We start from the raw sequence: 26746 nt of genomic DNA, 5'->3' as shown, positions 1-26746 counted from the left end.
GTTTTTTAAAAACTCATGTTTACTCATTAGACTTTGATCAAGATTACTTGTGTAGTGTGACTATTAAAAAAGAAGGCAAATTTTGTATTTTATCTGAAGATGCCAGACTTTACATTCACTTGATTGAAGTTGGATCCAAGCAGTAGTGTTTGTTTCCTCTCCAGCTCATAAATCAATTTTCATGAGTTACCTTGTGGTTCAGTTGTTGTTTAGATCTTTAATGGTGACTATCATCATAGAAGTTCACGTTGTTTTTTCCTTAGTTAATTACTGGGAATAAGATTTAAAGACTTCAGCGAAAGTCAGAAGTTTTTCTGAAATGGCAGAAAGTCTTTTGAATGGACTTTGACTGACATGTTATTGAAAGTCTAAGCAAATGAGAAGATAGAGAACTGCACTTTGAAATAACAGGATTCTGTGCCAGTTCTTAATACCTTAAATACTCCCTATTTACTCCCTATATGAATACATCTGGTGATTAGTAAAATATTGGCCTCGCAGACTAGTCCTCAACTTCAGTTATTTCTGCTCTTTGCTGTTTCTTTCTTCCATTCTCACCATTTCTACCATCAGTGGTAGATGGTGACAGATATCTAACTTAATTGCCACGTCCTAGCACTTACCCTTACCTCCTGTTTTAGTTCTTTATGATTGTTTCCTACCTGTGTTCTTTGGCAAGCTCCCAGTGGGTGTGAGAGACAATTTACCAATCAGTTAGAACAGGTCATTGTTGCTGGTCTTCTATATTGTTTCCCTTCTTCTTTCTGTCTTGGACAATGATCTGTTTCACTTATTTGTTTAAAATGTTCTCAATGCCTCTCTCCTTGCTAGATTACAAAGTAATCTAGTAAAAGGTAGTAAAAGGCTTGCTAGATTACAAAGACTGTCCTCAAACTGCTGTAGCAAATTAATACTGCATTCTGTTGATAAATCACAAAGGCAAAATAAAGTGATTTTTATATAATATTGCAGGGATTGTCATGTATAGTACCACGAGTTTGATTCTGTTTGACCGGTGAGTTGTCTGGAGACTAGGATATGTCTTTTTATCCCTAGTGAACTAGGGGCTCAAAAAGAGAGAACTGAAATGAAATGAGAAATGCTTTCTTATGGTAGCATCTGCCTCTGGCCCTGAAGTAAAATGTGGCCTTGTATCTTTAGTGCTTCTTTGTGCCATTCTACTATTCTGACCAGTTCAAATAGCTTTGATACGGATGGTTTTTGAGTGTACATGGGAAAATAGGTGTGGAAGGAGGCTTTCCTCTTCTAAAACTATCTCCTGTATGCCAATTTAAAAAATAAATTAAAAAAAAAAAAAAGCATACTTTCTGGTGGATCCTTTTCTAGTTTGTTTCAAGTCATAGAGATGCTTTGGAGTTCTCTACAGAAGGTCTATAATGAGTATTTTAGGAATAATGTATTGCTTGACTTTTTTTATTGTTACGATTTTTATTTATTTATTGTCAAATTGGTAAGTCTGAATATACCTTATGTCACAATACCTTGTGTGTGCTTAGGTGAATATTTCAGCTCAGATCTGTATGAATTTCCCTGTCCCGATCATATTCTGTAATTGGCAAAACAGTAGCAAAATTTGTATTTAGTCCTTCTACCATGAAGCTTTTTCAGACTCTTGCTGTGTTTTAATTTTCCTTCTGCCATACACGTTTATACTTACAAAACTTGCGCTTCAAATTTACCAGTACTAGTTTGCTGCTTTCTTTTTCGATGTATAAACAAAGCCCTCTTACATCTTTATCTGAAGTTGGCTAAAATGTAGCAGTAAAGTGACAGAGAATAGTTACGTAAAAGACAAGAATTAATGATGATTGTTAGAGAAGGCTGGATAGAAGGAAATCCATTATAGTTTGAGATCCTTGTCAACAAAATTGATGTCTAGCCAGCAGCTTAATGTCCTGTATTTTTGTACTGTTACTTTTATCTGAATGTAGGATTTTCCATTTGGCCAAATTTAATGAATTCTTTTTATAATTTTTTTTCCAGACTGCTTCTTCAGTTTTCAATAGGTGTTTACTTTAATAGAAGAAATGCACAAGTTAATAAATGGTCTATGCAAACACTGACACCACTGTACTGTTTGGCACACCTGGTATTTTTCTATGAAACCCTGTGCATTAGGAGTAACACTTTTTTTCCTCTTTACTATTAAATGGCAACTTGTTTTTTGAAGTACAGATTCTAAAATGGAAAGATTCACAGGTCTAAAATGAAGATTCACAGATCTGCTGCTCTTGACACTGTTCAAAATTTTGCAGATATATAAGAAGCAACATAACGCTATTTCCCAGAGGGTGGTAATCGGAGGTGGCCACAGCAAAACTGTCTAAGGACCTAGCAAATTCAATACAGGATAGAAAGCAAGCCCTTTCTTCTTTGCATGATAGGAGCAGAAATATTTGAGTCCTACAGTGCCAAAGTTTTACTCTTTCATAAAATTATACATGAAAATACATCATAAATGTAAGAGAATTGCATAAAGTTTAGTCTTGAGAAGAGTTAAATTTTATACAGGAATCTCAAAAAAAATGATACTCTTTAATACAGAAAATCAACAGATTAAGTCTTTTCAGCTGAAAACTATTCTTTTTTTGTTACAGAGAACTTAGATGATTGCTAGCAGTGATGGCTTTTGGGTTGAATTAGTTGGAGTTTGAAAGTCTTTAAACTCATCATTAACATCCAGTAACAAGGATGGAAATTCTGCAGCTTTATTTTTAATTTTATGCTAATTTGGACAATGTCTTGTGACTTTCTTTGTAGTTATTTGAACTGCTAGGCCCTGAGGGCTTTGAACTTATAGAGAAGCTCCTACAGAACAGATCTGTGATTGTGGAAAGATCTTTGGCTTGTCAAAATGATAACAAGTTCCAGGCTTTGCAAGGTAAGCAACAATTAAATTGTTGTTCCAAAAAAAGCCTCATTGGTAATGGTGGGGTGTTTATATCAGAGTAAATGAATGCATGTTGCATATTTACATTTCAAGTGTATATGGGCATGTATAATTTTTAAATAACTGTATTGACAGTTGCATCTATTCCAGTGCACTACTATGACAAGTTGATAGTCAGTTATTCCTCATCTGCTATACTATCCACCTCAGAGATATCATCACATAAACGTCTTAGGGAGAAAAAACACAGTAACAACCACTTCTGGAAAAAAATATAGTTAAACCAAAGGATGGATATATGAAAGGAATAAAGGAGTTCAAGTTTTATACTCTGATTTTGTTTTTATAAGATTAATAGCCCACACAGAGTATTAGTTTTAAAATGTTCTACAAATGGCTGCTTAAAAACAAGTGTTCCCATTTTCTGTCCTGACAAAAAGTAAATCTGACAGAATAGATTGTGACTTGGGATAAATCTTGCAAAGGTGAAGCATCATGAATCTACTGTGTGTTCACAATGCGTGAAAAAAAAAGATAGTTAAAGCTGATATTGCTGGACTCTTGTATCCTCACAATAATTTCAAAATGCAAATAAATCATAATTTGTCTATCTTAAATATAATGTTATTTAGGCAAATGTTTGGAAGCTCACCTTCTGCTGTACTGATGATTTGTCTAAACTCATCAGAAAAAAACAAGTTTTATTTGCTAGTGATTTCAAAGCAGAAACTATGAGTATAACAAGATTTTGTTCTTGGTGGAATTTTTTTGCCTTCTAAAATAATCGCAAGAAAAAAATAATATACATCGGAAACTAAACTATTATGGACTTTCTGCAATGTGAAAATTTTTACAAAAGTATTTTTTTATTTAATAAAATTGTTTTGGAAACTATTGTAAATTTATTCTTCAGTATGTCATCCGTAGACATTTCTGCTAGAATGTAGAGGAAGAATATTTTCAGTATTGCACTTGCAAGAAGAGGTTTTTCCACTGTTGGCCTAGCTTTTCTTTCACTGTAGTAAAGAAGTCAGTAATGTTGGAGTATCTTCTCTGAGGCTGAAGATGCTCTGTTCCAGGTTCAGTTTGTTTATTTTAATAGGGCTCTCTTCTTTTCATTTGATTGAAGTGTAATCCCTAATGGGCACTGAAGTCTCAGCTTCCAGAAACTGTGGGTGGGGAAAGGAGCCATTTAGATTTGGAAAAACAGTCAACTTTGAGCTCTGTGTGTCTTGAGGCACAAGGCAAGGCAGTGTGCATATACTGATTGTTTATAGCATGACTATTATAAAAATTCCACTGCTATAAAGGTGATTGTTGTGCTTATCAGACAAATAAAGTAGCCCTAGCGTGTTATGTCTGAGTTAAATTTAGGCAGAAAATTGAATCCATTGTTATCCCCTTTAAATATGAGACAGAGAGAGTTAATGCTATTGCTGTGGGCATTCTGACAGTTTATTAGATTTTTTTTCAACAATATCTAACAAGTTGTAGGCACTTGATTCAGTATGCGTGCTAGAGAAGTACAATTTTCACTGTTACTGTTGGTAAAAAAAATATATATATGTATCAGTGGCACAAATTCTTTAAAATGTCACTCAAGTGAGTTTATTTGATAAAAAGAAGTATTCAATTTTCAGCTTCAGGGGTAGACTGCAGCTGTACATTCGGAATAACTGAGTACGCTATATTCAGTCAAACCTCTATAAGCTAATAATCTGTTTGCAGGATTTTGAAGTCAGATGTTTAAAAATACTGATACAGTTAAAAACAAACAAAAAGAATCCATCCATTACATATAGAAGACTTGATTATGTCTTTAAGTTTGAAGTAAATAACAATAAAGGCATTGGAAAAACACATGTGATTGAGCTTTATAGAGTTCCTTGAATTTTTTGTGTACTATAACTGTTCAGTTGTGTACTGTAACTGTTTAATCCTACTGTTTTTCTGCATAAAAGGAAGGAGTCCTTGTGGCTGTACAGAATAAAATTTCTTAGTTGTTCAGGGAAATTAAGCTGTTGGTATGCTTTCAATGCAATCATGTTATATAGTAAATACACAGTAAATGGTAGGTAAAGAGGCTGGTTTTTTTTAAAAACAAAAAAGAAAAAAGAAACCTATGTTTAGTCTACATGCATAGTCTTTTTACTTAGCAGCGTATGCACATAAGGTGACAAATAAGTGACTTTCCAGTGTTGATGAAATTATCGTAAGTCCCAGAAAGGCAGCCCCTCCTTTTGCTGCTAGTTTGCAGTATTCCCCCTCTTGCTTTGGGATTAAGAATTTTTCTTGTATGGTGATTTAAAGTGTCCTGCCTTCAAGTGATGAGCTGTTACTACTTATGGATTCTTAAGACCAACTTCTGCATAATTAAGTAAGGCTAGGCCTTTTAAAAATACATATATTTAGAAGAAAACTGGGCAACAAAAATGGTGGAATCCAGTACTTAGGAAGATGCACACATGTTTTGATGTTACAGAGCAGTGCAAGAAGTTTATAGGTGAAAATGCTAAACCCAATTATGGCTGTCAAGTTACAATTCAGTCTGAACAAGAAAAGCTGTTAATGAAACAGTATCGTCGTGAAGAAAAACGAAATGCCAGAAGAGAAAAACAAGCTGGGGAAGATGGAGAAGTATCTGGGGAAGGACTTATATCCTTTGATCCCAAAGAGCTGAGAATGCAAAGGTAATAAATGCCAAAAGTTGAAAAATACTTGTGTTATAATTCCTATTTCAACCCATCATAAATGTTTATTTGTCTTTATTTTATTTATCTTTTAGTTTGCTTTGTGGATGTGGTGGTTCTGACTTTGTCACATTTTATTACAAGTGTAGAATTTGTTTAATACGAAAGCCTAATTTTCAGGAAAAGACAGCAGTGATCTGCTTAATTAGAATCTTCTTGGTCTTATCTATGTGGGTTGGAGATGCAGATTGGAGGGGCAGGCTATCTTTCTTACTTTCTGTATGCACACTTCTTGCTTAAGATTTATGAACTCTGTATTAAATCTATCAAAACTATCTTTTATTTTTCTTCTCCAGATTAATGGGTACTATTTTCCATGTTATCAACTAAAGGTAGCGGGAAGAATGAGGAAGGATAAGAATAAGAAGCAAATAAGGTGTTGCATTTCATATTGAGAAGAATATAGTGGTACTGGTATTTAACTATGAATACCTGTTGCTATATTATGTAAAAAGATGCAAAGCTGCATTAGTTTAGGGAGCCAGCCTTGCAGTGATTGTATTGATTTTTATTTAACAAGTGTGATATAAGGACATCGTTTAACTAATGCCAGTGAATAACACAGTAAAATTCCATTGTTAATAATTTTATACAATGCTTTTTTTCCTTACTTTTCCCTAACTCTTGCTCTGACTTTAATGTACCATGCCCAGCTTTTGTGATAGCTGCCTACAATAAGCAGAATTGCTGCTATTTTATGTTTACAGGGAACTAGCACTTTTGAATGCTCGAAGTATGCCTATCCTAGGTAGACAGAGAGAGGTGGACTTTGAAAGAATTCATTATCCACATGTTTATGATTCCCGAGCTGAAGCTATGAAAACATCAGCATTCATTGGAGGTGCAAAGGTATGTGTTTGATGCATGGCCCTTCTACAGCAATACAACTATCCCCATGAGCAAAGTGCAGCAAGTTTCCCTTTGTTCTCTTGGAGATTCCCCTACTAATGGGAATACTATGCATCAAGCTGTGCTTCTTCACGTAGTATTTTCAGTACTCACATATTTTGTTTTTATTTTGACCCTAAAAGAAATAAATTCATTCATATTTATAGTACAGATTATTTTTATTTGTAGAGTCACTTAAGTCATTAAAATACTGTTTTTCTCCTTCTAGATTCTGTGAACCATTGAATTGACTTTATGAAATTTCAATTCTTGAAATGTAATAAAGTGGAGTTATCTTTTTCTTTTTTTTTAATCCTTTTGAAACCATTTTATGAGAAGTAAAACTGATTATTTTCCATTTAGGAAGTTCTATGCTATCTATAAAATGAATCAAAGAGAATTGCTTTTATTTGGGATTCCTTTTTTAAGAAGGAAAGTAATGAAACATTGTTTGAAGTGGCCTAAAAGTAATTAAATTTCCTGTTTTCATATTTTCAATTAATTTTCTTGTAATACTGTTTTAGGTGTTCTTACCAGAATCAGTTCAGAGAGAAAACAACAAAATGTATGAAGAGGTGAAGATCCCCCATAGTGAACCAATGCCTATTGGCATTGAAGAGAAAATTGTTTACATTAAAGACTTTGATGAGGTGAGTAAAGCAGCCGAGAGACACAAAATTAATTTTTATTTTGCTATTAAAACAATTTAGGAGAAAACATTACCACTTAATAATGTGGTTTTTAATGTGCAAATGTAGCCATTAAATTTCACCACGAATTTTGAGAATATTTGTTGATGGATGTTGCTTAGTTCATGACGAATCTGATCACGGAAATTCCTTCTTTAAACTACTACTTTGTGAGCTGCAGTTCTCAGTTCCTTTGTCATTACCTATTCAGTTATCTGTGGTTTAGAGCTGTGACTTGAATCACTAAAATGCTCCTTGAAAAATAAAGTGAGTCTGGGCTTCTTTGTCTTCTTTCTGTTGACTTCTGAAGACTGGCTAGTGACTGCTCTGCACTGTTGTGCAGATTAGTCTTATAGCATGATGCTGGTGCATTATAATGTACTGTGTACTGTACAGGGTGCAAAACCTTCCAGAATACTGCTCTGGAGTAGGAAAAAGGCTGCATTATTAATTTTTTAAAAAAAAAATTAATAAAAAAAGAAAAACAGCAATAAATGTGGCTTAGTATTCACAGTCTAGAGCCAGCAGTATTCTGTCACATGTACTTGCTTGCTTTTCATTGTGTGTATCAAATCAGTTAAAGAATGGAATGTCTGCTCCTGGTTTCAGTGGGGACACCAAGAGCAAGCCATACGTGCATGTGAAGAAATCTTTGTTTCTTAGTTCTTCAGTGGCATACAGCATGAAAAAATGCTTTTCCCTGTAGGAAAACAGGAAATGAGAATATAAATCTACTTCAGTTACCCAGAGCATTTTATTGAGGTTTTAGTAAGGATTGTCTTACCCTGATTTAACTCTTTGAAAACAGAGGACAGTTTAATTTTAAAACAAGAATCTATTATTTTGTGCTTGGGTGACAGTACCTACTGCCATGTTATGAAGTGACTGACAGCTTAACCAGATAGAAAAGTTGAGCCATAGCAGTTGTAAAATATGACATTTCATATGACAATTTTCAACATGACAGCTTTTTGCAATGAAATGTCTCTCCTTTAAGCACAAGTCCAAATATTACCTATTAACCTATAAAGTTTTGCTAGAAGTACCAATATTTTGAGACACAGTAACATGCCAGAAAAATATAGATCTGATAGAAGATAAAATATCTAAAATATCTAAAAGAAATAGTTTACTGATACATACATATGTAGTGTTATGGAATGCATCAATTATGCAGATTTTATAAATCTTTCATGACCTTTCAGGCTTTGTATCATCAAGAGGTATACTTTTCAGTTTTAAAGTGAAATTCTGAAATAGAAACAATCTTTATATCCATGACTCCTACTTACTAGATATCTAACAAGTTGTCAGCAGCAAAGAATTTTGTATGTGTGATACTTACGCATTTAAACATAGGCATATTTCAGCAGAGTGATGATGCTTCTTAGATTTGACTTATGGCAAGTTTTTTTTTTTTAACTGCTGGTGTGTATTCTTTTTTAGAGGAGGGAATCATAGAATCATTTAGGCTAGAAAAGACCCATAGGCTCATCAAGTCCAACACAAGCCTACAATCACAGATTATAGCACTCAGCACAGTGGTATTATAAAGGAGCCTACTTTTTGGTTTGAAAATTTCAAGTGCTAACTGCACAAATTTAAGGTTAAAAACCTGAACTGCATTTATTGAATCTATTTTCCCAGAGGATTGAAAAGAACTAAATCTGACTGTGAAGTGTTTATTTATGCAAGAATTTAGTCTCGCAGGAGCTTTACTTTTTAGTCCTTATATTTTCATTTGCATAGGAGTGATTTTAAATATTATATGTGTATTTCTCTTCAATTGTGGTTTTGGTCACAGGTGTTAAGGTGCAATCTTTGACTATGTAATATTTACATAGGTAAATGTTCTGTTTAAATTCAATCTTCAAAGTTCTTAAGTATAGATCTGAGATCATGATAAGGAGTTCATTTATATTTTGAGCTTTTAAGCAAAAGCTAAACCTCTGGATCATGCAGTAATCTTCATTTAAAATATCTTAAGTATTGATTTAAATTATTTGTATTTCTGTTACTTTGGTTGACATAAACATTGGCTGAGAACATAAATATATTCCTTAAATAATAATTTTAACAAATCATGTTAACAAAACTGTAGATTCATTTTTTTGGCACAAATGTGGGGCAAAATGGCAAAACAGAATCAACAGTGAAGGGGGAAAAAGTATCTCAAACTAAAGCGAGCCTCAGTTGGGAGCTCTTATTTGTACCTTGGCAGTGTAATCAGAACACACTTTGAGCTCCACTCCAGAATAAATAATGTATTTTCATTAAAATATTATATTTAGGTTCAGTAAAGCATTATCTGAATCCTTATGGATAGATTGACTATGATAGGGATAGTAAGGTAAAGCTCATGATTTAAACTGGCAAAATCCAAATTCTTGCTGATGCTTAATCTCATAATGTAGTGATTGCAAATGTGAGATGAGATGGCCAACCTTTCACGATTTATTGTCTATAAAAGCACAATGTACCATCTGTCATAAACTGCTGACATTAGCAGCAGTTTTAATACCCCTACTACTCTGTGCTTCAGTTTGTACTGCCCTTCCTCCTGCCATAGTCTAATTCCATAGGTGTCATCTCATTTTCTTTCTTTCCTATGCCTGTTGAGTGGAAGATGCTGTGCTGCTGCTCAGGAGCATCTCTTATGTTGTCAGTGGAAGTGAGGTGCCTGCATCCCACAGGAGGAGTTGCACAGAGAAGGAAAGCGTACTTGCTTTACTCCAAGGCAGCAAATCCCATCTCCAACTCAATTTGCAGATAATTATTATTATTGGCATTTACTGGTATTTGGAGAGCTGTGTTTTCACCACAGTACAAGCACAAGTGGCTTGTAACTAGCTAGCTGGTCACATTTGGTCTGAAGAATTACTGTATTGCTGCTTACAAAAGGGGCATGTTAGCTAGGTTGTTTCAGTAACAAGAATGTGAAAAAACAGAGCAAGTGCAAGCTTAAATGTATGAGCCTTTGGCTGCTTGACATGCAGCTTGACTATTACTGAAATATAGTTTTTTACTTACAATAAAGGTGGTTTTGCACCAGACTTTTTGCCAAATAAATGTACTTCTGAAGTCATAAACTCAGGTCAGGGAAAGTTCTTCTTCAAGACTATGAAAACAGATTTTACCTAACAAATTGCTTTTGGTGAAAAATGACTTCAGGTTTTTACCTAAAGTGGGATTTCAGGATTTATTTCTTTGTTTCATGCCATAGCCATTTCCTTCTACTAACATGTAAGATTTTTTACCCCTCTACGTTATATGAAAGAATTATTACAAAATCAATATTCCCTTTTTCTCCTATAATGTTTTCTTGCTTTTTGAATTGTACAAACAGAGCCACTGAATCAAAGCGTAGATGCTGTTGCATAAATTACATTTTTCACATCCTGAATATTTGAACATTTATTCTACAGTTGATCTCAGTGTATATTTCATTTGCATATTATCCAAATAGCAATTGACCCTTGGAATGATTAGTTTAAAAAATATTTCTAATATTATTGAAATTTTGTCATTTATCTGATGAAAGCATAATAGGAAATTGCTTCAAAGAAAGCCTTCGAGTTCTACAAATGTTATTCCCAACTTAAAAATAAAAAAAATAAAAATCTTTATGCAATGTTTAAAAAAGCTGTTAATAACACAATAAAACTATTTGATAGAGGAAATTCTCAGCTACAAAACACTATTTTTGAACAGTCACTACTGCTAGCTATGCTTGTAGAAATCTGAACTGATGGTGGTGACTGAAACACACCACCCATCACCTCACTGTGCACAAATCGACTCTCTGGTCTCCATTAAATGTTCATCAAGCATCGATTAATGTTAATGATTGCAGCTTTTTTTTGCTTGAAGGAATTCAGTCCACACCTTTGTTTCATATGCACTTTCATATCATATGCCATTTTTTCAGACTGCCCCCTGCTGCCATCTGTCACATAGCAACAAAATGTAATAGAATATTGGCAAGCCTCTACTGCCATACCACCAACTCCATCTCTGATGTCATGGGTCAACATAATAAAATAGGAGGTATTACTTTTGGAATTGGGGTGTCTTCACACTCATGAGTGAGTGTTAAATGTGCAGTGACAATCATGAGTGAGTGTTCTAAAGGGATTAAATGTGCAATAACAAACCAGTAGTTTGTGATCTGTATTGCATAAAATTATTATCTTTTGCTTAGGAAAATCCTGTTTCTTATTATAAATAAATAATTACTTCATCATCAAAGAGATCTGTTGCTGTGGCACACAACCTGTAAAATGGAATTCTGGTCTCAGTACTTGCTCGTAATCCAAAGTTGGAGAAACTATCACTAAAATGAAGCATTACAGAAGAAGTAGATATATAATCAGTGAATAAATTTGTAATTAAGACATATTTAATGGATGGATGATTTTGTCTCATAAACTGATTTCACTATATAATGGTTCTTTCAATATATATATCTCCTGAAATTAAAAGGTTTTTTTTTATAGAACATTGTTTTGTAATTAGCAAGTTATTTAAAAAAAAATACTGAAGTTGTGGTAAGGATTGTGACATACTCTTCTTAACATTTGAGAACTGTGATTTTGGACTTGTCATAAAGATACCTTTAACACTGCAGTTGAGAGGACCTGTCAACACAGGGTGAGAAACTGAAACTATTCTGAAGCATCCCTGTGTGTGACATGACTGGCATCTTGCTCATAATCTGTGATGCTGCTTTCATTCCCAGTCCAAAATTATCCTGCGCACTTTGGGAAAAAAAAAAAAAAAAAAAAGAAAGAAAAAGAAAGGCAGTAATACTTTATATGTATTGTATGTACATATGCAACACGTATACAGCACCTGGTGTGTTTATGTTTCCTCTCTACAACTACCCGAAGCGAGTTGTGGTGAAATGGTAGTCAACCTCTTCTCCCATGTAACTAGCACTAGGACTAGAGGGAATGGCCTCAAGTTGGGCCAGGGGAGATTTAAGTTGGATGTTAGGAAATAAGAATTCTCCAAGAGAGAGTGGTCATGCACTGGAATGGGCTGCCCCGAGAAGTCGTTGAGTCATCATCCCAGGAGGTGTTCAAGAAACGTTTAATGTTGTACCGAGGGAGGTTTAGTGGGAAATATTGGTAATAGATGGACAGTTGAACTGGATGCTCCAGGAGGTCTTTTATCTAAGCTCAGTGATTCTATGATTCTATACGCGTATCTCCTATTAATTATTAGTTGATTTTTGAAGATGTGTTGACGGTTTATGGGCTGGTTCAGCCCGGTTCTGTGACTAGTGGGGCATCCACGGATCCGCACCTCCAGAAAAGGGAAACAGGAAACCCAAAATAATTACAAGCAGTGGCAACAATCTGAGGAGAAACAAACTAATTTACTAAATATATTATTGGAATGCAAGAGCAACACACTAATATAATATAATTAGAATTGAAGCTAATAAATAAAATACAATGAGAAAGAGTGTCCAAAAGGTGGATAAGCCTCACCATAACGCTGAGGTGAGCAGTGGGGAGGAGAGCAGCAGGGAGACGAAAGAAGAGCAGACAAAGAGAGCATCAGGTGACCCTGCCAGGAGTTCTATCTCCTCTCTGACCACAAAGCCCCTTGGGGTATGTAGTTCTTCTTCTCTTCTGGACAGGTGCCTGGAACTTGAGCATGAACACTTTAACTCCCAGGGCATTATATGATGTTATGATGTGGAATACTGATAACCAGAAATCATAAAATCGTGACAAGATGCTTAACAAAGTCATCACCACAGTCTTATGTATCCTCCCCTCTTTCCCCTCTGTCTCCTTCAGCTACCCAGAGTTTTACTTTAAAAAAAAAAAAAAATTAATCGAAAGAAATGATTTGCCTATCTACACATCTCCCTTTTTTGTATTAAAATAAATAAATAAATAAATAAAACAAAAAAACCCAACAGATTTGCAGGCCATATATAGATGCATGTGGGATGCAAAAGAGAGGGGAACATGGTGAATAATTATGGAGATGGACATAAACTGAAGTGTCATCTTGTCAGATGTTATGAAGAACAGAAAACATCTTTCACTGATAGCCAACCATACGTACTAAAACAATCTGTGTCAATGTACCATTATGGAAGTAATATGCAAGTTCATCTCTTTTGGTACAGGAAGGAATGTGTCTTGTTGCTCGTGATTTTCAGAGCTAGAAATTATGTAAGTGATCAGATGTAAGTAAACCTGTATTTGCTAAAATTATGTACTCTTTAGTGTGTTCATATGGTGTGATTTTTGGTATAATTATGTTGATTGAATCACATTATAATTTTCATTTAAAAGCAGACTATTGTTTTCAGAAATTAGAAGATATTCAACAGAGAAGTATAATTCACTCAAGCTTTTATTTTCATGGCATGAGAATGGGGAAGTAATAGAATGGTGCTTTAAATTTTAGGGTACTGGTATTACTGGAGAAATTCACAGGTATCCATTTGCATCTACATTTTCTGTTGGTACAGCATCTTCTTGATTAAATAAAAAATAACTCGCAATTAACCTTTTTCTTATTCCAAAATAATGTTCCCTGTCTACCTGTCATAGATCTCTCTTTTCATAGGCTTGACAGCAGGTATGTTTGCTTTGGTTTGATTCTTCTAGAATCAGACTGTTCATAGGTGTCCTTGGTAATATGGGCTTCTTCAGATCATCTACACAGATTTTTAAGATGAATTCCCACAAAGGTGAAACAATACCTTTTGTTTGGTTGGTTTTTTGGCCTATAGGATTTTCTTTGCTTTTCAGGTATGACCTATTTTGTAGTGCCTTAAAATTGTCTCTGCTTACGTTATGATCTGATCATTTGTTCTTTGAGTTGCATTGTTATGTGAGGTTTAATTGAAGATTTTTCCTAATCTTCTATTCTTTTTAAGGTCATTAAAGTTTTCATTGTTTCTACCTGTTAGTATTTTATATAGTACATTATAGCAATATGTATTTTTGGTGTCAGCTTATCTGTTTATGTGCTCACATAAGAGTTTTGGTTATTGTGTTACCTGAACAAGCTGCACTTAAAGTACTAGAGATGCTAAGGATGGCAAAGATGTTATGAAAATTTAATAAATGTGCACACATCTTTTTGCACGTGTGAACGTGTTCTTATTTGCAGTGGTTTGATATTAGTGAAAATATTAAAAAAAAAAAAACAAACACTGTAAACGTATGTATGGCAAAACCACAATCCTTTAGAATTTGAAGTGTTTTCAAATGTTCTTTCATTGGTGATGTTGTATTTGAAAGTGCAACAGATTCTCATTTTATGTATACTCTGCTTGATTTAAGTATTAGTAATGTGCAACTTTATGGAAAGCAGTTGTGTAAAATCTGGGTTATCATTTCTCAGGCAGTATAGTTTTCATAACAAGAATAATTCATTGGCTATACAGGGTAATGCCTAATATTGAGCATTGTTTATATTAGTGAATATAGAGAATTTCATTTATTTCAGTTTTTTCAACTCATCTGTGTACGAATTATGCAAAATGTGTTGAAAAATCTTGTTTTTATTATGCAACTCTTTCTTGATTGTTGCGTATTCTGTAGTTATTTGGGTTTTGGGTTGCTTCTGTCTCCTTTATGGAAATAACAAGTGCAGATAAAAAAACACATCTTAATATTAACGTGAGGTAAAATTGACTTGAAGAGACCATTAAGCCTGTTTCATTTTCTACACAGCTGCTGAGTGTGTGTATGTTGTGTAGTGCTGCCTCTGAAATTGTTGAAAATCTGATGGGAACACTTACAAAGGCAAACCAGTAAAGGGCTCCAGCTGCTGAGAAACACCTGCTGAGCCACAGTGGGAATTAGGTACATCTGTCTGTAGCTAAAAGTAATCAAACAAAATGCCTAGTTACACCTGTCAGCCTGTCAGTACTTTAGTTTGCGTAAAGATTCAACCAATGAAGGTCCAATGATTTAGAATACCTTTAAAAATAAAAGTGCAGAAAAGTTCAACAGAAGTATGTTGAAGATCCTCATTGGATTCTCATTGAACTGCTGTTGTGTGTTTCCTGATTCATTACAGCATAATTGATTTGCTGAGGATGATATATACAATTTCTTTTTTAAAATCAGATGTCATTAAACATATTTCCTAAATATTTTTATAGCAGTTCCCAATGCGTGGTAACTTTACCTCAAAAATTTAGTTTTCCTCATTTACCTGTTGTTTTCCTACCGTAGATCAAGCAGAATGACTTCTGGGAATGCTGCTGGTTTCTTTGGGAGAATGAAATAGCTGTATTCTGATAGAAAAAAAAAATAGTGATTGTGCTCACAGTCTTCTCTAGCACAATGTAGGAAAAAATCATTTAACTTATATATTATAAAACAGGTACTCCCTTCTTGGTTAGCAATAGTTTGAAATTAACTGAAGTGGAGAACAAAGTTGAGCTGCAGAAAAATTATGACACCAATATTTATTCCTCCAGGAATATTCTTCTCTCATTTTTACTCAATGGTTTAAAGTAATTACTAGTTTTGATTGTAATTACCCTTTAGAGTAGTCTTATAGTTTTTGTTAGATGTTTTTAGGAAGAAATAATTTAGCTTGCTCTTAATGTATAACATAAGTAATAATATAACATATAAGGAAATAATTTGGAAATATTATACTGAAATATGAAATGTTAGAACTGACATCTTGTGCATAAAATAGGATTGAATTAAGTAGGCTTTATTTTTTAAAAGGGGAAAAAAACCCTAAAAAGTATTTGTACTTTAGACATATGTAAAAATATGAAATGCTGTCACCCTGCTCTCCTAAAGACTGTATTTTTAAATTTGCTTTCAATGGAAGGCAAAATTTAGTTTACCAATTGTGATATTGGGCAGATTGTCAATTCAGTGATTTGTGTTTTAAATTTTATATGGTAAAACCAATTGCTAATAAAAATTCCTGAGGCATTTCAAATAGGCATGTTCTACCACAGTGTAACAGCATGTAGCACAGAGAAATCCAATTTTCTGGTTGGTAGTGGGTTTATTTTCCCTTCTTGTATTTAATCACTGTAGTATTTGAAATTCAGTTGTACCTACCTGCTGACATTGCAGTTATTGTGTTTACTGACTTCACTAAATTAGAATAATAAGTGAAATATTTAAACTAAGAAAACAACTTGCTGTTTTTCATTCTTGAGAGAGGTACATTTTTGCTGTGTTAACTAAAGATAAACACTTTTTTGGTATAAAGTACAGGAAGTGATCTGCAAATGTTTTAATGGAAGCAACTCAAAGTGGTTTTAGTCATTTTGATGACTAAGACTGGATGGTAAATGAAGTGCTTCTTCTGTGTACTGTTAAGATATAGCCATTTCTCAATGAAAATTCAAGTACAAGTGTGGAAGAGGAATGCAGTAACCTACTTTACTTAGATAGCATACCTAAAGGCACAGTTTAGTTCTTAGGAGTAATCAGTCATCAATGTGAAGAATAGCGTTTGAAATTCTGTTTAAAATTGCACTCAAGACCAAATTTAACTTTTACTTGTATGAAATGTTAACTTCAAAGTGAGAACTTTCAAAGATGAGGGAAGAGCATATGGTAATTCTGATTGTCTTATAAATATTATAGCATAACTCTTATCTCTGATAAGAATAATCCCAAATCCTAGACAGTTAAGCATGAGACTACTTCCCTGCCATGCTTATTCCTTAGGTGGACATGTTTTTGCTTACTTGTTATCAAACGTATCTTTAAGCTAAGCAGGAAGACATAAGTCTTTCTCATGTTTTGTATCAGTAATTTGCCTACATCAGGAAAGATTGTTTTGCATACTGATAGCTACTGTAACAGGAAAATAAATTTAACAAAAAGTGTAGAACAGTTATATCCTGCAGCATGTATGCTTTCAAGGTATGTGTGATAGTTTTGTTAAATCTGTAGTGCTGCTTGCAGTGCAAGAAATATTTTATTTCATCAACTTTTCAGTTTTTACAACTTTGTGGTTTTCAGTGTCCTAATTTCCCATGATCCTAAATTCAGAGACTTGCTGAATGGAAATAATCAGATGCAGCCCTTTAGAACATTTTGTGTCTTAATTTTGACCTGTATCATTCATAGTATCTAGGGGGCATGGCCTGCTTCAAAGTAGATCCCTTTCATCTGATTTGTCTCTGCTTTATGATCACCATTTTCCAGGTTTGTGCCAAAAGCAAACTACAGTTTTCTATCAGTACTATCCATTTCTACTAGATTTTCCAGGCTAAGCTAGTTGCAGTAGCCATGCCTGTTTTTGAGACGTGTTTTTGTCCTCATTAACATTTATTTATGCTACTGGTTTTAGCCAATTTACTGCTTAGAAATCATAGAATGGTTTGGATTGGAAGGGACCTTTAAAGTCATCTAGTTCCAACTGCCCTGCTACAGGCAGGGACACCTCCCTCTAGACCATGTTGCTCAAAGCCCCATCCAGCCTGACCTTGAATGTTTTCAGGGAAGGAGCATTCACAACCTCACTAGGCAACATGTTCCAGTGTCTCACCACCCTCACAGTAAAGAACTTCTTCCTGATATGTCGTCTAAATCTATTTTCTTTCAGTTTAAAACAGTTTCCCCTTGATCAGACACTGCATACCCTACTGTTACAGGACGAGACTGTATGTTTAATTTCTCCCTAATGAAGAGGAAGATTTCTTACGTTTCCCCCCTAGAGATTAACAGAAGTTGAACCTGTATATTCCTACAAACAGCAGTTTTAAGAAGACACCTTAACATACTTTATTTAAGGGTATTAAGAAATCACAATTAAGGAATTAATTATGGTATTGTGAAAAGATCTTTTCTGAAGGTACTTACTCCTGAGTTTAGACAGTTATACTTCTGCTTCAGTTAGAAAGCTGTTTCTTTAAATAATACAGGTTTTGTGCAACGTAGTTTTTTTGTAATTTAGCATAATCACTGGTTGTGTTTTGAGTTTCCCTCTGTGTATCATTTATTATAAACACTGCAAAGTATTTATAAATAGTTTTTAAAACCAATTAGATGGAATAGGAGGGGAAGAATACAACCCTTTTCAAAGCCCTGCAAAGAAATCTCAAAATGAAGTAACAGGCAAGTTACAAACCTAAAATGACTAAAGAGGCCATAAAAATATTCAACTGAACCATGATAGCACTAATGTAAGCAGCAGATCTCCAGGAAGCCCATTAGCACTTTATAATGATCTACTTCATGAAGATGAATGGAATTTTGAAGATGATACACAACTAAACATTGTGTATACAAAACCTGATGCAAAGCAAATAAGTTTATAAGTCTTGTAAACAAAATAAACTGTAAAAGAATACATATAGAAAAGACTATATTGTAATGCTGAAATTCATCTACTTATAGAACTAACTTAATGAAAAGTTGAGGAAATACTGGTGTTGCATATGTATTTTTTTTTCTTCACCAAAACCACTTTATAGTGTAGTTATTTTAATAAATTTCAGATGTGCTCAGATATTCCAATCCTACAAATACAACCACGAAGCTTGATTTGAATGGAACTTATTTTTTCAGTGGTGTGCAAGTTTTCAACTTGATTGCTTTGCAAAAACAAAGGTACTGCTAAACTGAGAAGAATGTTAATTAAAAAGAAAATGTAGTTGCCTAGCATCCTCATCAACTTTTAAATATTAATGAAGAACATTCACTGACATGAAGTCCTCTGAAGTAAAGCTGTAATTGGGAGGCTATAAAATTCATAATTCTTCTCGATTTAAGAGCAAAACTCTGTCATGTATTTTGAAAATGGTGTATTAAATTTGGAATTTGCATCTCAGTCTCCCACAAATCTACTATTAAGAAGTTGCAACAAAATGATAAACTTAATTTATTTTTGTTGTACAATTAAAATAGTTAATTTGAATAGCCAATGAAGATCTCATTGCTAAGCTTGCGTTACTTGAGGTAACAAGAAATTGAGTCTTGTTCGGGTAATTTGCTTCTTTCTATAAATTATATTTGAAAGAATACTACTTAATGTAGGAAATGTCTGTGCGTTAGCTGAAGAGTCTGTAATAATAGAAGGAGATCTTCATAAGCTGGCTTCAGGACTATGATTACAGTGACTTTTCAGTTTCTTACAATTAAAATAATAGTTAACAAAAGTATTAGTAGCATCTTTTTAGGATTACTAATGGAAGCAGTGAAGGTAACAAAGTCTTTCGAAGAATGGAAATCATAATGAGTATCCTGAGCTGGAAGAGACCCACAAGGATCATCAAGTCCAACTGCTGGCACTACCCTACTAACCTCTTGTTGAAGAACCTTTTGCTAATCTTCGCTCTGGCCATCTACTCATGCAACTCCATGCTGTTCCCTCAGGTCCTGTGGCTGTCACAAGGGAGCAGAGCTCAGTGCTGCCCCTCTGCTTCCCTCCCCTGTAAGGAAGCCACGGGCAACAGTGAGCTGTGTGCAAGGTTTAGTACTTGGGCCGGAGGAATCCCAAACATATTTATAGACTGGAAGGAGCAGTCTTTGAGAGTAGCCCTGCAGAAGAGGACCGATGGGTCCTGGTGGATGAAAAACTTAACTGGTCTGGGCCAATCTGGTCTGGTGTTAAAATGTGGAGGTTGGCAGCCCTGCCGGAGGCAGAGGGGGGCTGGAGCTTCATGATGTTTGAGGTCCATGAGCCATTCTATGATGATGAAAAGTAACTGAAAAGGTGCAGGGTTTATTAGCAAATTAATATCTTGAGGATCCTTTTTTTTTTCTGTTGCAAAAGTAATATGTTCTTGAAATGCAGGATTGTACCTGTCTACAGCAGTTCTTTCTTGGCAATTTTTTTTTTTTTCATTCAGACTAGAAAAGCAAATACTACTTTTTTTTTTTTTTTATAATGGAATTTGCCTTTTGTGAGATTTAAACATACAACAGACTGTCAGAACTATAATCACCTACTAAGTAAAGTTTAATTTTTTTTAAACATCCCAAGTTTATTTGGGACTGCGCATACAAATTTTGATGTTCTTTCTGGAGATCTAAACAGTTAAAAAATGTAAGATGCGTATTTCCTCAGAATCAAAGAGAAGGTTATTACTGAATTTTCTGTGTGGATGTGTAATTTCACTTAATTTAACAAAATTAATCATAAATAATTTTAAGGACCATCTGTTTCTTCAGCAGGTTCTTATGTATTGCAGGGTATTCTTTCATTCAAGTGATCATAGTTTACTACCTTAGATTTAAAGATATGTATTCTACTGCTCTGACTTTTGCTGTTTTACTGATGCATGATTAATAATTATTTTACTGTATATTAGTTTTGGTCCCAGAGTTTTATGAAGAACAAATGAAATACTTAAATAGCACATAGCTAAAGAGTTTGATTAATTTTAAGAGATGTTTTGTTTTCCTTACAGATACAAAATTTGATAAATAGAGGTGGTAACATCAGAATAAAAAATATAGAATAATACTAAATATATCTAGGCAGTTATCCCAAGTTTTGTTACCATGCATTGTTTCTTATGATTTCTACACACTTACATGAAAAATTGAAGATGTGTATGTTGTTTGTTTTTAACAGATTGGCCAACTTGCTTTTAAAGGCATGAAAAGACTGAACCGAATCCAATCTATAGTTTTTGAGACTGCCTACAACACAAATGAGAACATGCTAATCTGTGCACCCACTGGAGCTGGGAAGACTAACATTGCCATGCTGACAATTCTTCATGAAATTCGCCAGCATGTTCAGCATGGTGTTATCAAAAAGGATGAGTTCAAGGTAAGAATTTAATGAACCAAGTAACAGCTTTATAACTTGTAAGGTAAAACCCATTATATTTTTACACGGAATATGAAATCGGGAATTTTCAAGTATGTTTTTCTTTTCCAGCTGGAAGATAAGGCTAATTTTAATTTACTTCATTACTGATAAAGCACTTCTTGTTTCTGTTCTAAAAATCTTATTATGCGAGTGAAAAGCTATGAAAATCCATTTAGCTTTGATGCAGAACCAATTTTGAAAGTGATGAGGCTGTATAAACAAAATCCATTGTCCTTTAAACAGCTGCAAACTCCTCCAGCAAAGATAACTACTTTTCATATATCGCTATTAAGATTTTTCACTGTAAGTGCCCAGAATCATATTTCTCAATAAGTTGTGATTTGTAATAGTTGCCATGAAACAAACAACACTCTGGGGTTTGCTCATTTATCAAGCTAGTGTCCTTTTGGTTGCAGATTGTCTATGTTGCTCCTATGAAGGCTTTGGCAGCTGAAATGACAAATTACTTCAGCAAACGTCTTGAACCACTGGGTATTACTGTGAAAGAGCTGACTGGTGATATGCAGCTGTCAAAAGGTGAAATTCTGCGAACACAGGTATGCTTAATATTTCAAAATATTGTTCTTTGTATTTCTGTACTATTCATAGGTACACCAGTCTTCTTTTTTTATATTGTTGTAACTAGTGAAGCTGCTGAAATGTTACTACTGAGTCAAATTATATTGATTATGTTCTAAAATGTGACAGCGGAGAACAATTCAGAACAATTAAAACACTGTTGCAGTTGAAATATTTTAAGCACTATGCTCATCAAACTTTTGGGGTTCTCCCATTTAATTGTACAGCTATGCATTTCTGTATAAACTTTGAGCAACACTATATCTGGTTTCCAGCTTGTGATTCTTAGTGGTGCCTATCTACCTGACAAAGATCTATGAACTATATGAATGCAGAATGGAAAAGTGCTATTTTCTATAGCTCTCCTAGCTTGCAATATTTCATAAAATCTCACTTCATTACTAAAACTATACTTAGATCAGAAAAGAAGAAAAAAAAATACTAATTTCAGGCAATATTAAGAAATGTAGGTGGAAAATACTTATAAAGTTGAAATTTTTTAGCAGTGGAAATTTTACTGCAATTATTAATATATGCTAAGTATTAGTTTAGAACACAGTTACTATGTAGCTTAACTGTAAAAAAAGGCTGCTTCATCAAGCTTTCCTGTTTAAATCCAAAATATCACTAATATTACAAATTTTAAGGGGAAGTAGTGAAATTGAATTTATGTTTAAAAATATTGAAAAAATGGAAAGGGGAGGACTGAATTTAAAATGATTTTTTTTGCTCCCACAAAGAGATCTCATTGCTTTGAAACTTATATTTTGAAATTTACATCTTCAAATACTGTTCGAAGAGTTCTATAGTTCTGTACATAGAAATAGGATAGATATGCAGTTCTGAAGTACAGTGTATTTTTAGTTCCTAAACTTTTTTTGAGAATTGAAATGGAAGTTAAATGGTCTCCAGAAAAGAAATGCAAAAAGCATTGTTTTTTGTTACCTAGTAATCCTAGTAATGTAATCTAGTTCTTAGATTTTCCAAGGAAATATAGTTAAAGCATTTGTTAATTTATTTTTTTTTAGCTTTTGTACCAATGATATTTTTTCTTCTTTGATCTTCCAAACATTGAAAAGTTTAAAAAGAAAACTTTATGAAGATCAAAAGTTCAAGGACTATGAAATACTTATTTTCTTGTTTTTGTTTATTTTTGTATATCTAGTCAGCCTTTCTTTATGTTTAGTGAGAATTGTAGGAGATTCAGAGGAGAGAAAACATCAGGCCAAGAGTTACTGATGTAGTTGCTATTCCTTTTCTTCAGGAGCCCAGCAGCAGGCTTTGTTTTATCCTAGCTTATTAAAACACACTAAAAATACATAACCTTATTATGTTAATTGAGGAAGGGGCACTAACTTGTACTGGACCTTGTTTATTGCTTTTTGCATATATTGTTTTCTGTGAAAACTAATCAACTTTCTTTCATTAACTTTTGCACTCAACCCACCTCTTCCCACTGGGTCTCTTTTGTTGCTTTTTAGCCTGCATTTGATTGATTCTTGCTTCAAAACATTCTAAAAATTATTTTACTTACCAGCCACTCTAATGTATACATTTCTCAAAATTGCTGTTGCTTTTTAATGGTTTCAGAGTTGGTTTGCCAATCACTACCCTGCTTTTACTGTAATAGATCGTGTGCTTGTGTTTAACGGTAAAGCATTTTTTCCTTAAGAATTAATCCATAACATGTGGATGTGTACACATAATTTAAAGTAACAGGGATAAAATATATATATATATACTATACAGGATAAAAGAGCAGAGTAGAATCATCTAATGAAGTAGATGCAGGCATTTCATGTTGGATTGCTGTTTCAAAGGACTGCAAATACTTTTTCTCGGAGTCTGAGTGCCTGCTGTAATTCTTCCATGACTGTTGTTTTCTGCCTCTTCTGAGCAGTTATATTTTCAGTGTCTTTGTTTTCATAGTCAGGTGAATCAGATCAGTCACTGTGAAAGAAAGAAGAATGATGTGCTTGTCAGGTGTTAGTTAGAAGTAGTGCTTCAGTGACAATCCTGATAATTTTCTCCTTTATTTTCCATTCTTCATGCTTCATCCTTCATACTTTGCGTATTTAAACTTGTGTATTTTGTTAGTCATTAGTCACATCTGTTATGCTTATTCTGATAAGGAAAAAGTGTTTCATCTGACAAACCATTAACTGTCTCACTTCCCAGGACTTCATCCTTCATGAAGTCTGTCTTTATTATTTTATCTGCAAATAGTTAAAAAAACAAAAAAAAGAAAAAAGAAAAAAGAAAGTTTATGGTATTGTGATGAGATTGTGAGATGATTCCTGCTTCTATATTTTTCCATATTGTGCTTTAAATAATCACTAATGGTCCTGTCATTCCAAAACATACTTCAGAATCCAAGCTTTTCAGAAAAGTTTTTATTTTTAAATTTCCTTAGAAATGAAAATGCCTTTAAAGAAATGGAGGTAATTGTTAATGCGTCAGACAGTCTATTAACCTGCTGTGTAGTGAACTGTTACTTGTGTACCTGTAAAATGAGGTAAGTCTGAAATACCCCATTTTTTTCTTAATGATTTCATGCTAATTAAGTTTAAGAATTTATTGTGTTGTTTTAATGTTTGAAACGAAATAGATCCATAGTTCATTTACAGATACTTTTTGCATAAATGTTTCACTGAACCTGGGCATAGAAAATAAACTTATTTTAAAAAAATATACATATCCCTAGCTATTGTACTGTCTCTCCTAGAGAGTTTATTTGAAGAGTCTGTCTTAACTTACCTTGTGGTTAAATAAAGATATGTTAAATTTAACTAGTTAAAAGAGAATCTAGGAAAGTGTATTCCCTTGCAGTTGATATTTTTTTCTGTCAGCTATTTCTCCATTCTAAGTATGTTTGTATATAGGCTTACTATTATCTAGGAATACCTGATGCTTAGGTATGGGTTCCATTACTACTGATAATAAGTGTACTTGACCTGTGATCTGTTGTTTGGTAAGCTGTTTTTGGTATGTTAAATGGAAAATACTATACAGTAATAAATTGTCTTTTGCTGGGTAGCATTTGAGATAACAGAAAGTTATGCTGGTTTTTTGGGGGTTTAATTTTTTTGTTTGGGCTTTTTGAAGGCAGTGGATGATTTGGGTGATTGACCTTCTGGACTGTCAAGTGTGCACAGGTAGAGCTACTGTCTTTGCTTTATGCAATCAGGAAATCTTATAACAACTTCAAAATCAGCTTTTGGGCTGCCAGATCAACTACCTGTAATTTAGTGTTTACAACAAGCACACAAGTGATACTTATCTTCTCAAACTTTAGAGAATACAACCAGGATTGGAGTAGTGTGGATTTGTAATGCAATCACCAACTCTGAATGTGCTGCCCTTCGCTGGCACAGAATGTTGTCAGCAGATGATTAGTATGATGTCTTAACTTGTACAAATCAGTAGCAACAATTAGGGGTTTGTATTCTGGCCCAAACAATTTATAACTTTTTAACGTAGCGGGCATCCAAAAACATGTAGAGGAGAATTTATTTTTATACATACATAACAGCATGAAACAAAAAATAAGATCCTTGACACAATGCAGTTTATCAAAAAATTATTCTACCTGTGCAAACCTTAATAATTAAAAAAATCAGCCTGTTAAAGGCTTTATTTTATTTTCCTTTTTAAAGAAAGCTATTTCACTATTCTAATGTATATTCAGTACCTCACCTTTATGCTAGTACATCAGCACTAAATCAGCAAGATATGATAGACAAAAAAGCTGGACATGAGCCAGCAGTGTGCATTTGCAGCCCAGAAGGCCATGAGTATCCTGGACTGTGTCAAAAGAGGTGGCCAGCAGGGAGAGTGTAATTGTCCCACTCTGTTCTGTCCTTCTAAAGCTCCACCTGAAGTACTGTGCCCAAGCCTGGGACTCCGAGTACAGGAGGGATGCAGAGCTGTTGGGGCAGGTCCAGAAGAGCACCATGATGGTGATCAGATGGCTGAAGCACCTCTCCTATGAAGAGAGGTTGAGGGAGTTGGGCTTGTTTAGCTTGAAGAAGCCTCTGGAGGGACCTCACTGTGGCCTTCTAATACTCACAGGGAGCTTACAAACAGGATAGGGTTGTGTTGGGTACAGACCACAGTCCCTGTTCCGTATCACCCTTCAGTGTTCAAGGTGTGATGATGTGGAAGAGCTGGAATGAATGCTGAGCCTTGGAAGAAGGAGGAAGAGTGTTTTAGGGTGGGTTGGTTTTTTTTTGGTTTTTTTTTTTTGGTCTGTGTTTCTAACCATCTTATTCTATTTTTAACCGGCAATAAATCAAATTAATTTTCCCCAACTCAAATCTCTTTTGCCCGTGTCAGTAATTGGTAAGTGACCTCCCTGCCTTTATCTCAGCCTGTGAGCTTTTCCATCTTACTTTTTGCCATGTTGAGGGATGAGAGTGAGAGACTGGCCAGGTGAGAGTCTGGCAGCCAGCAGAGGTCAACCTAGCCTTTGTCATACATTTATCTGCTTTTTAAATTAAGTGCATTTGTAGAAATTTTAATTCTGATAATTTAAATCCAAGACAAATGTTTTATTAGCCTGTTGCAGATCTCGTTCGGCTGTTTCTAACAAATTTTTGCTAGCTATTATACTAAAAATAAGAGTAGCTTAGAACAAAAGGTCGATTGTTATTGAAGGGCATGAGTAATTCAACAGTACTGATAAGTGTTTTTGAAAACAGCAGTGTTGCAAATGAAAAGAGAATTTGTGTAAGCTGCATTTGCATTGGCAAATACATTTGTCTGATTACTGAACAGAATGCTTTTCTTGAGGAGAGGAAATAGCCTGAAGGACTGAATGTATTTTGACATCTCAAAGATTAGCTGATTAATTGTACTTGTGATGGCAAGGCAGAAGTGAGAAGTGAAGCAGAGACCACAAAAGCATCAGAGCTGTATAGGGCATGCAGTTCTCAGAACAGCAAATGGCATCAGGACCTTTCAGTAATATGGATGATCACTGTGATAGATTCTGTCAGCTGATAGACTGTGATATTAAGTCACGAAGGCTTTATTCCCCGTTGGAATCTGATACTAATAAAATGGAATAATGCTTTTTTCTTAAGTTCTTATCTGTAATATAAAACTAATCAAGTCTGAAACTATTTGAAGCAAAGGAG

General features: G+C 34.2%; 1 protein-coding gene across 3 annotated transcripts in view; it reads left to right on the top strand.

The window, feature by feature from the left end:
• The window catches only part of ASCC3 (activating signal cointegrator 1 complex subunit 3), a 257468-nt gene that overhangs the window by 42024 nt on the left and 188698 nt on the right, over positions 1 to 26746 (top strand). For all 3 annotated transcript variants that reach the window (XM_052685015.1, XM_052685110.1, XM_052685166.1), the window contains exons 5-10: positions 2782 to 2902; positions 5394 to 5601; positions 6369 to 6510; positions 7074 to 7199; positions 20787 to 20987; positions 21446 to 21586. In XM_052685015.1, coding sequence (XP_052540975.1) covers positions 2782 to 2902; positions 5394 to 5601; positions 6369 to 6510; positions 7074 to 7199; positions 20787 to 20987; positions 21446 to 21586 — 939 coding nt within the window. The remainder of the gene's footprint in view (positions 1 to 2781; positions 2903 to 5393; positions 5602 to 6368; positions 6511 to 7073; positions 7200 to 20786; positions 20988 to 21445; positions 21587 to 26746) is intronic.

Source organism: Tympanuchus pallidicinctus, unplaced genomic scaffold (assembly GCF_026119805.1).
Source record: "Tympanuchus pallidicinctus isolate F22 unplaced genomic scaffold, pur_lepc_1.0 scaffold1, whole genome shotgun sequence".
Taxonomy (NCBI): domain Eukaryota; kingdom Metazoa; phylum Chordata; class Aves; order Galliformes; family Phasianidae; genus Tympanuchus; species Tympanuchus pallidicinctus.
The sequence above is the reverse complement of the archived record's forward strand: the minus strand, read 5'-3'. Positions and strand labels throughout refer to the sequence as shown.